At 41.0% G+C, this 11,523-nt stretch overlaps 1 protein-coding gene and 1 non-coding gene across 2 annotated transcripts in view; one reads left to right on the top strand and one right to left on the bottom strand.

Annotated features, from left to right (window-relative positions):
• The first annotated feature begins 421 nt into the window (after window positions 1-421).
• LOC111646894 (CLIP-associating protein 1-A-like) overlaps window positions 422-11,523 on the top strand; it is a 39,853-nt gene continuing 28,751 nt past the window's right edge. The window contains exons 1-7 of the mRNA XM_087171141.1: window positions 422-668; window positions 4,804-4,882; window positions 6,036-6,139; window positions 6,359-6,450; window positions 7,035-7,110; window positions 8,332-8,429; window positions 9,103-9,173. Of these exons, the coding sequence (XP_087027267.1) occupies window positions 468-668; window positions 4,804-4,882; window positions 6,036-6,139; window positions 6,359-6,450; window positions 7,035-7,110; window positions 8,332-8,429; window positions 9,103-9,173 (721 nt within the window). The 5' untranslated portion in view covers window positions 422-467. The remainder of the gene's footprint in view (window positions 669-4,803; window positions 4,883-6,035; window positions 6,140-6,358; window positions 6,451-7,034; window positions 7,111-8,331; window positions 8,430-9,102; window positions 9,174-11,523) is intronic.
• LOC111646912 (U4atac minor spliceosomal RNA) lies at window positions 4,303-4,433 on the bottom strand. Its single transcript, XR_002759989.1, has one exon. It is a non-coding gene; the product is annotated as a U4atac minor spliceosomal RNA (small nuclear RNA).

Here is an 11,523-nt window from a genome sequence, read left to right as displayed (position 1 = left end):
TCTCTTACCTCTGACATCTGCAGCAGAGCAGTCGGCTCTGAACTCCGCCTGCTCCAGTTTCCCGTTCACCATGAAATGAATGATTTTTGTTGTCATCCCAGAGCCGGGTGAAGCATGACCTGCTCCACCAGTGAAAATGAGAGCTCTTGACACTGACGTGCACCTTGAATGTGGAAAGGGGGCACCTGCAGCTGACAGAGGCCCCGCCCACTCATCCATTCAAGGCTGAATTACCATCCAGGGAAAGTGGGCAACTGCTCAGGGTCCCCAAACCCTACGTAATTTCATCAATTGAAAATCTGCCTGAAATTTGTGCCATTAAAGGACAGAATTAACTAAACTTGAATAGTTTCAAGTTCTGTTGAGCTCATTTGTTGTAACGTGTTTCATCAAATCCCAGATTAAGTCTTTTCCATCACAGGAAAACTGTCGGGCTGAAGCGTGAGGAGAGAGGCCAGCTGGAAGTCATGGAGGAGGAGGTGAGCGTGGAGTATTTACTGGAGCAGGTGATGCACAACGACGTGGGGAAGAGGCTCCAGGTGGGCCAGGAGGTCACAGAGCTCATCCTGGACGGGGAGAAGTCCCCCGAGCTGGAGCAGGACCAGGCCACGCTGGACAGGATGGTGGAGGCGGTGGCCGGCTCCTGGGTCAACTCCAGCAACTTCAAGGTGAGGACAGGCTGTTGGTTTAAAGGTGGAGACGCTTGTTGCTGGAGGAGAGGTGGGAAGAATGAACACACTCCAAGTCTGTCACCATCATTTTAAAAATAACTGTAGAGATGCTGTGAACAAGACACTTGACTCTCAGCTGTTGTTACAGCTGCTTGTACATGAGGATTTTGGTTTTACTAAACAGCTGTGAGCAAGAACTAGTCAAGAAATTATTGTTTGTAACTGTGACAGTGGGTTTGCACAGCAGATTAATCTATAATGAAGATTGTTGTTAATAACAGCTCAGATTACACATTTACAGAGAGATAACACCAGGACTTCAAAGCTTCACACTTTCTGAAGTTACTGTGGTTGAAAACATTCTTTACTTATATATAGAATATAATCCAGTTTATCAGTTAATGTCATTTTTCTAGGTTAGGAAACAAATGGCTGTTGATCAGGCAGGACTTGCATTTTTCCAAATTCATCGAGAGGAACTGATATGTAACTACAGTTTCTTAACAGGTTTCCTTTAATAGGATGTTGTGATTTGGTATTAATTATCACTTCAGCTCAGAAGAACATGCAGCGCTTCATAGGTTCAATAGAATAAATGATCTGTGTCACATTTGAACTTCTCTGTTAAGGAAATACTTATGAAATATCAATACGTTTTGATAATCCAACAATAACCAACTATATTATTTACTGGTTCTAAAACAGATTTGTTGGTCATCTACTTTTAGATACTGGCTCATTAGGATCAGTGTCGGACTCACTTAGTCACATACAAATTTCATCTCAGCAGTGTTTTGTAGAAAGGTGAGACACTGGCTATGACGAGATACACTTCCCTAGTGTGTGTGTGTGTGTGTGTGTGTGTGTGTGTGTGTGTGTGTGTGTGTGTGTGTGTGGTGGGAGGGCTGTCAAACCACCAGTCAGGATGATAGGATTCACTGCAGCAGGTACTTAAGTGTTAAACCACTTGATACTGATTCGTGCAGGTCTCGGGGACAGACTGTCCTCAGGGAGCGCCTCACTCTTAGAGGACATTTTTTCCACAGTACGTTCACTGTTTATCGCAGGCTCCCGTCGCTGTTTGTTTCCATGGCGCACGATCTGTATGCTACCCATGTTCAGTTACGTGTAATTTATGCAGATATGACGCAGTGGCTGCTGATTTAATCGATACACACAGATCACAGGTGCGTTCCTGCACAGTGACGTTCAGCTGTTTGGTTCATCACACAGATTGTAGATGTTAATGTTAATGCAGTGCTTCCATACTGACACATACAGTAGGAGTAGTGCTGCCTTGCTCAGTGGCATCCATTAAAATGACTTTAATCTTTATTGACTAGAGATTTACAACATTAATTAACAACAGTGGAGTTCGCTTGTCTCTCTTACTCATCAGTCACTAGTCTTTCCTTTTCCTCATAACAGCTTTTAACCAGATTTACACCTCCTTCCTTTTACACTGTCGACAGAGGAATAACAGAAATAAAGATGAGATGCCTGTGAGGAACTTTGTCCTGCAGTTTAGTCTGACTCAGGAAACTCAGAGCGGATGTTTTAGTATTTAGTTTTTGAGGTGTTATATTGTAGATGTTTTTATTATTATTAGAATTAGTTGCAGATCATTACATGTATTGAAATGAACATAGATAGTGGTGAATCTCATGTTATCTGTGGTTGATATTTAACTTTTGAAAATATAGTCTCACTCTAAGCTCTGGAGCTTTTGAACATATCACATGATCTTCCTCAGCAGTCTCTGTGGTTAAGATTGAACCAACATGGATTTAATAAAAACCTCATAAAACATGGAAACTTGAATCACAGTTTCATCACCACTGGACAAACATCTGCTGAGGAAGATGGTGTGATGTGATTGAAAGCTCCAGATGAGACACTCAAAAGACCTCGTGGTGAGATGAGCTGTCAATCTAAATATGTAGCTGGTGAAAACGGGAAGATCTTCTGTCAGCCATGTTTGAAAAACGGCTTCAGTAAAACGACAGATTTGTAAATCTTTGGTCTGTGACACAAAAAGTGAAGCAGAAGAGAGCGAGTGCAGCTGAACTACATCCGAACTACACACTGACATCACACACATCCTGTGCTGCCCTGGAAACGCAGCGTCCCCGGCTCTCGTTGATGTCTGCGGCGCCGTAATGGGGACGAGGCTCCCAGCGTCGGCGGCTCTGAGCTTAATTTACCAGCACCATTAGCCCAGTTTCCTTCCCTGTGTGACCGAGCCAGTTATTACTGTGTGTGTGTGTGTGTGTGTGTGTGAGTGTGAGTGTGAGTGTGAGTGTGAGTGTGAGTGAGCTTCTTCATGTGCTGTTAGTCTAATGGCTCTTGTTAATTGATCGGTGCAGACGAGCTGGACCTGTCACGTAAATTAAAGACTGTCCAGCCAGTGATACACACACACACACACACACACACACACACACACACACACACACACGCGTATAGTAAAAGTCAGGCATGTGAGACAGTGAGCGACTGTGTAAACCACGTTCATTCACCTTTAAGAGGAAATAAAACTGACACGTTCCTCTCATCATATTATTTTATTTTGATTATCAATGAATCCACATTTCGATTTATTGATTCAGGACTGAACGATATGAAAGAGACTCATTTTACCTTTTTATCAAAACAACTGCAGCTCCTGTGATTCGGATATGACACTTGGCCACATTGTGATTTTGGTTATATTTTTGATTAATTGTTCAGCTCTAAAATATTTATGATCTAAAACAGAGAAAAGCAGCAAATCCTCACATTTTAAAAGCTGGAACCAGAGAATGTTTCTGTCAGTTAACTGATTAACGGACGTGTTTAATACTACGCTGATTTACACCAAGGTACAGGACAAAGTGAAGCATGATGGGAGTATGTCTGTGTTATAGCAGCTCATCATGGTGTGACTGAAGGTCGTGTCATGACTGGCTTTAGATTTCAGGTGATGATTCATAATTACTTCTGAACACACAATCATTCATTCATTAATTGAACTACTTTGATAATTTCTTAAATAATTTAGTTGTTTTTTCTTGTTCCAGCTTCTCAGATGTGAGAATTTGATGCTTTTCATTGTCACAGATGAAAATAAGGCCGACAGCCGGGTGATAATTGTTCACATAATCAATGAATCAGATTTCTTTATTGATCCCCAGGGAGAAATTAGGTCACGTTACAGTTGCTCCCCCAACAATGGAAATGTAACAGCAAAAGATAGAGAATAAAAAATAAGATTATAAAGATAAAAGTAAAAATATGTCCTCATACTAAGATATATAACTTTATATATATATATATATATATATATATAATGTTAATAATGTTATTTACCATTAGAAACTGTCTACTGTCAACATGCATATAATGAAGTAATTAATAAGCGATGTGGCGATTTAAACACATTCAGAATGAGCCTATTTAAATGATAATAGATCAGCTACTCTTAATAAATATTGATTTTTCAATAATGTGTTACATTAATGACTCTCCTGTGTAATCAGCAGGAGGTGGTGTAAGTGTAGTACCACTCCTGCTCCAGCAGATGGCGCCACAGATAGAACTGCCTTTGTTCTTCTTCCTGTCACATGTTTAATGTCGCTCACAGATAAAGTGAGGTTCCAAAAATTGCACCAGAGCCCGAACCCGGAGGTTCAGGTGGTGCGTGTTGTGTTGATATGGTGTCAGCAGGGAGACTCTCACTAGTCGTTCATTGAGTTTCCCATACCACCCCATGACAAGGAAAGTTGAAGCAGCTGACAGTAAAACTGTGTTGTGAAGTGTGAACACCATCTTCACTCACGGTTGTGTTTCACTTCCTGGTTTTCACTCACACAACGACACATTACATGATCATAGTTTGGATTTGTGACAGAAAACCGGTTTATTTTCATGTTTTTGTGCCTTTTCAAGTGAAAATTCTTAGTTTGGTCCCATTACCCATAATCCTTTGCAGCCCAGATTCAAATCCAGTGCTGTTTTTTTGCTGTTCTCATGCTGTAGCTGTTCTGGATGTTTTCTGTCTTTGTTTTGAAGTGATTGTGACTCACTGAGTGTCTGTGTTTGCTTCATGGTTGTTGTTTTGTTTGTTGTTGTTGTTGTTGTTGTTGTGTCTCAGGTGGTTTTGCTGGGGATGGATATTCTGTCGGCTCTGGTCAGCAGACTGCAGGAGAGGTTCAGGACGCAGGTTGGAACAGGTGAGCTGCTGTTATTCAGTTTATGCACCAACATAGGAACATTGATTAAAACAGTGTGTGCTGTAGATATACATATATGATTGGCTTTGAGCATTCAACAGTATATATATATATATATATATATATATATTTAAAGAAAGTAAATAAAATAGTATTAAATAATATAGCATTAAAAATTATTACAGCATTTAAAGGTAATTAAAAAATAAAAAAATTAAATTAGTTTTTCAGCATATGAAATGCAGGTATGTTTAAATATATTATTGTATATATATTTCTATATTATTTCTATATTATTTTACTTCTGCTGGTCAATTCTGCACAAAATAAAAAAAGTATATTTTGTTGTTATAAATAGTGACATTTAAATATTTTGTATTTCTTAAAGCCTTTTATTCATTTTATTACTAAATGATAATGATAATATGAATGAATATGTTATTCATGTCTTTAGTCTCTACTGTGTGTGTGTGTGCTCTTCATTTTGTTTCTTTATGCACTTTTATTGTTAAGATGTTTTTTTAATCTTGATGTTTTGTTCTATGGTTGAACTTCAGCTTCAGTTTCACTGCTCTTATTGATTATTGATTATGTTGTGACCTATAGTTTCACATGATGATAATACAGTCAGATAAAGTTGTCACCAGTAAATTAACTGTCCCTTTAAAATCTCTGAATACATTCGGTGCATTGTGGGAAATGTTGTATATTAATGTTTAAAGTTCTGTTTCTTTGTAAAAGCAGATTTTTATATGATTTTAATGTTGATATGACGAAGTTCTTTCATTTTGAAGGTGTTTGTTTTGTTCACTGAGACGTCCCTGACGCACATGTGTGTATTATACTGTTATAATGATATGAAATCTTGCCCACAACTGATTTTGGCTTCTAAAATATTTGACCTTGTTCTTAGTTTCTGCTGCAGTTTCACATTTTTCTGTTGAGGATCAGTGAGAGTCACCTGACTGTATCGAGTCCGTGTGCACAGCGATGTGAAACCAGACTTTACGTTCATACATCAGCTGTTTAATGTGGCTCTGGTTGGAATTAGAAAAGAACAGATCAAAGGAATAAATAGGTGAATATAAAGCAGGAAGACGTTCACAGGGAGCCGAGCAGACGCCTGTAAACTCTGTTTTCTGTGTCCGCTCAGTTCTGCCCAGCCTCATAGACCGACTGGGAGACGCCAAGGACCAAGTTCGAGACCAGGACCAAGCACTTCTGCTGAAGATCATGGACCAGGCTGCGAACCCACAGGTGCACACGCAGTTATTCACACCTGCTGCAGCTGTTTAACCCTCTGCAGTCAGGGTTGATCTTTCATCCTGTTCTTACTCCACATGCCTTTATCTGGACCCTCCTTTTGTGTAGCTATAATCATCAGAATAACATAATTATGAATGTTTTCTTCACTGATGTCAGACCTGTCAGATAATGACTGAGGGTAAACACCTGCTCTGGTCTGTGTGTTCTCAGTATGTGTGGGAGCGAATGATGGGAGGCTTCAAACATAAGAACAACAGGACCAGAGAGGGACTCTGCCTCTGTCTCATCTCCACCTTAAATGTGTAAGTGCAGATCCGATGTAACGGATGAACATGTTTTACAGGTTAGGGTTCACTTTTAATATCTAACAGGTAAACATCTATTCTGTCGTCAGTGAAGAATTCTACTGCTCTGGCACATTTAGGAGACGACAGCTTCAGGTGTAAAGGTGTGACTGTGTAAATCAGCAAAGATCAGATCATTTCTATTATTGATTAATCTTGTTTTTGTGATTTTTTTCTTTACTACTGGTTTCAGCTCTTGGCCGAAACAAATATCAGAAAATATAAAACTGGTTCCATTTTGATATTTTAGGTCCCTAAATGTTTCGTTTTGTACAAACAAACCTGAAGATGTTCAGTTTATTATGAAAACAGAGGAAAACTTCAGAGCTTCACATTTTGAGTTTGAATTTTTTCTCATTAAGTTTTTTTTAAACGATCAATTGACCATCAAAGTTGTTGATCGATAGTTTTATTTATGTATATTTATATAATTTGACTCATTGTTTCAGATATTTAATCTTTATAACCCACGTAGGTTGTATGTCGTCGTGGTGTGTAAGGTTCATGGTCACCATGTAACCCACGTGTTTTTGTTTTTTCAGCTTCGGATCTCAGAGTCTGACTCTCAGTAAAATAGTTCCTCACATCTGTCACCTGCTCGGAGATCCCACAAGTCAGGTGAGACCACACAAGCACCTGGACTCTGTTCCAGCTCTTCCTGAAGGTGTAGAGGTTCAGGACTCTGTGGCTGGTCGTGGTTTCCACACCAAGCTGTGTCATGTTGAAACAGGAAAGAGACAAACACAAACTGTTGATGTGTTCGGGTGCAGCTACAGGATTACTGGTCTTTGAACGCCCCCTGCTGGTCAAACAGAAACATTGCAGCTCAGCAGGGCTGATCAGACCATGATCCAGCATCTATGGATCCAGGAGGAGTTCTGTTTCCTCCTGGACTCATATGTCGGGAGAGAAAACCTTTAGCTGTTGTAAGACATGTGATACTTTGCAGGGATCAAACCTGTGACCTCGCAGTCGTGGAGTCTCCTCTATAACCACCAGACCCCTCGACTTCCTGCTCCGCTCTGTGTTTGAGTTTGTTGTCTCCTGATAGGCTGCAGAGGTCTATCATCACCGGAACCGCACTTCCTCCTCGGGACAGGAAGCTGTGCCCATGAACTTCCCTTCCTGAAGCCAAACACACTCGCACACGTTCACTGAAGCTCAATATGATCCATCATCACCAACATACCCACGCCAATAAGATTTCTATGTTCATGTAAAGTTTCCTAGAACTTACTCCTCAAACATTTGGAGGAGTTTTATTTTAAGTTATTAAATAAAATGAAATTTTTATTAATTCAAACAGATTAAAACAAATAAGAGAAGTGACGGAGATGTGACGGGAGTCATATGGAGGAGCAGGACGTCACAGGAAATAAAGCATTTCCTCAGTTTCATCTTTTAATAGGCGTTAAAAATAAGAACTGTAAAAAGAATTTATAAATGAACGATTGATCAATAAATACTTCAGATTTAAAAAATGGATTTACAGAAAACAAAAATAAAACTAATTAAATAAACCATTTAATAATTAATGAATAAATAATAGAAATTGAATGAGAAGATAAAAGACGGAAGAAAAACACCTTGTAAATACAAGTGTAATGAATAAACCAGGAGAGACGGTGAAGTGAACATATAAAAATAAAAATAAAAATACTTCCCACACGGTGAATTCTACATCTGAAATGATTCTTTAGAAACTTTTCTGTTCATATCGCAGTAAAACAGCATCATATCAAAGTGAATAATTAATGTTGTGCTTAAAACTAAGACGAGGATATGAAGGATCAGTTCTCTGCTTCCTGTTTGTGTTCTCATGCCGTCGTCCTGCTGCAGGTGCGTGACGGAGCCATGACCTGCCTCGTAGAGATCTACCGCCATGTTGGAGAGCGAGTGCGGATGGACCTGGGGAAGAAGGGTCTGCCTCAGTCACGGTGCGTTCAAATGCTCACTGTTAAAATCTACCTGACTCTGTTAATCATTTCCTGCTGGTGCAGCTGAGCATGATATTTTGATTTGTGTTATTTATCTGTTAATCTACAGATTATTTTGTAAAGTGATGAAATCTGTGTTTTGGTCCATGAATCATCAAACAGAAAAGAGAAGCAGCAGATTCTCACAGTTAACGAGCTGGAGTCTCGACTCAGACGATCGATCGATTATCAAGATGAAATAAATAAAAATGAATTGATAGCCGCAGCTTCATTCTGGAGATCACTCATTGATGAACTGACCAGTCATTTCAGATGTTAGTCAAAGAAGCAGCAGCAGCCAACAGGAAGCTGTTCATGCTTGAAACAGACTTTTGACTGTTCACAATCTAAACTTGTTGTTCTGTCCTGAAGTGAACGTGCGTCGCCGGCGGCTGCTGTTCCACTGACTTTGTGATTATTAGCGTTTGTTCTAATAATAAAACGCAGCAGGAGCAGCGCCGCTTGTTGCCTGTGTATTTCTGGATGCAGAAACCGAGGCGCTGAGACGCTGCTCCGGCCTATTTAACTTCCCTCCGGAGAGTCTGAAACCAGCTCCTTTTCTGAGTGTGCGGCCCTGAAGGCGGCGAGGCCGGTTATTTGTGGTGCTAACTCTGCGTTTCCTCTCCGTGTCCAGGCTCAACGTCATCTTCAGTAAATTTGACGAAGTTCAGAGGTCAGGGAACATGGTCCCGTCACCTGTGTCAGGTAAGACCACGCCTCCCGCTCCACCTGCTGGCTGTGTGTACGGCACCGAGACAGTTTTTATGCCTGTCACGGCTCTGGTTGTCATGGCGGCAGCTTTTTGTTTATGTGTGTTGTTGTTGTGTTGTTGTTGTGAGCGGCCTGCAGACAAACATGTGACACTGAACGCTTAAAGCTGCACCACGTTGGTTTACGTGTTCTCCTGCTAGAATCCAAACTCAGAGGATTCTGGGAGTTATCAACAAATATTTACCAGAACAAATACAAGCCTGTTTGATCATTATGTTTATGGCTGACAGCAGAGAGGTCAGAGGTCATCAGTAAGTTATTGACTGTGTGGACATTGTGTATGATGATTGAAACGTTTGACGTTCCATCTCAATTATCCCTGATGTTTCTGGCAGAGTATGAAATCGTGTTTATTCTGTGCTGTCGGCTGCGGTTCGGCATCGAGGCTGTAGATCTAATAATCAAAGAATGTGAAGCACCAACCGATGAAAGGACTGTGAGACGATCTTGTTTCAGCCGCTCGGGGTGTGTTTGACGTCTTTCTGTCACAATGCAACATGAGCTGGTCTCTTTGTGCTCCGGCAGGCGAGGAGCTTTCAGTCTCTTCGCTGCAGGAAAAGTGAGCCAGCAGAACTGGGACAGGAAGGTTTAAAGGGTTTTAAATGGAGGGATTTCCAGCTGCTGGTGCTGTGTTGGATCTTAAAGTAAAGACAGAAAACAAAAATATAAACTGCTCTTTTTTACAACATATGTTTCAGTAATTGAATGTTCTTTAAACCAAGAGCTTGAATTCACATCCACAGTTATTAGCAGTTGACTGTGTGACTGTAATTAATGACATTAAACCGGTCTGTTCGTCGTCACTGCGGCCACCAGGCTCAGCTTTCATCTCTCAGAGGCGCTCAGTCACACAAAGGAGTCTGTCACTGAGATAATCACACATGAAGGCCGATGTTAGAAATGTTTATTTTTATAAAAGATCACAATCACAATCTGGTTCATCGCCAAGGAATCTGCTTTTGCTGCATGACGACAAACAACAAGTAAGAAGAGAGGAAATATAAACAAAGATAATACAAGCAAGTACTGCAGGTCAGAGAGCGTCAGTAGAAATAGAACAATACAATATGTACAATACTAATATGTACACTGTGCAAAGTGAGTCACCTCCACAGATTAAAAGCTTTTATTGTGAAGCAGCGGCAGGAAGTGTTTAGCTTGTGTTTATGCATGTGGCATCAAAGAACAGACAGAGAAGAAGAGTTCAGCTGCTGTCAGCAGTGAGTTCAGAGAGGCGTGGACGTCAGCACAACTGACAGAGCTGTGGATGTTACCTGGGCGGGCGAGAGAGTGACATCACACTGACCTGGAAAACAGGGAGAGAGAGAGAGAGAGAGCATCAGAAACTGACAGTGGAGACATTGAAATACAGACGAAGAAAAAGCTTTTCGACAGGAAGAGAGAGACCGAGACGTGCTGAAGTGACAGTGAAGGAAAAGCAAAGAAGAGCTCAGATAACCAGAGGAGGAGACTGAGACTCTTTACTCCCACAGCCTGAGGCTTTTATTTTGTAGGAGTGGTGTCAGCTGTTGTCCCTACAGTCACAAGACCGGGTTGAGGGGAGGGGAGGAGGCAGCAGTGCATCGGCTGTAGGTCGGAGTCAGGACTCAACGTTTCTCCTCCAGTAGGTCGACGTCTGTGCAGCGTGTTCCTGCAGGTGAAGCGGTCACACACAGGAAGTGGCTCGTTCCTCAGGTAAAGCCGAAGGCTCGCTGTAGATGTGCGTCTGTCTCATTAACGCAGGAGCTCGTTACCAGGGGCTCGGTCAGGATCTCTGTGCTCCTGAGCCTCGGATCATAATTGGAGCTGGATGCCACAAGTAGCTGAAGCTCAGTGATGCATGTGATCTGCTGCTGTGACACATGACGAGCTGCTTCGCTGATTCAGGTTGAAGTGCTTGTTAGAATTAGAGGAACATTATGGTTTGGAAACGTCATTATTTCCAGCTGTTTGTTGTTGTTGGTGTCTTTCACCAAACCTGAGGCCCGGGGCCCTCTGGAGGGCCGCGAAGGCATGTCTAGTGGTCCGACAAATCATTTGCAAAACAGAAGAACTTTGGTGAAAAGATGGAATTTATAAGAATATAAATAATAATAATGAGACGACTGAAAATAGACTTACGTAACGCAGCTTTTAATTCTTGATGTCAGTGCTTTTCTCTTTGGTTTCTACTTTTGGTTTTATTATTATTTTTGGTCTGTTTAATTGTTAATTGACACTTTGCCTCTTCTCCACGTCTTTAATTGCTTTTTGTTCTTATGTTTGTACAACACTTTGCAACTCT

This window comes from Seriola lalandi, unplaced genomic scaffold (assembly GCF_002814215.2).
Source record: "Seriola lalandi dorsalis isolate HSWRI2012SDOR001 ecotype SW California unplaced genomic scaffold, Sedor1 jcf7180002054977, whole genome shotgun sequence".
In the NCBI taxonomy this organism is placed as follows: domain Eukaryota; kingdom Metazoa; phylum Chordata; class Actinopteri; order Carangiformes; family Carangidae; genus Seriola; species Seriola lalandi.
Note: the sequence above shows the minus strand (reverse complement) of the source record. Positions and strands in the feature narration are given on the sequence as shown.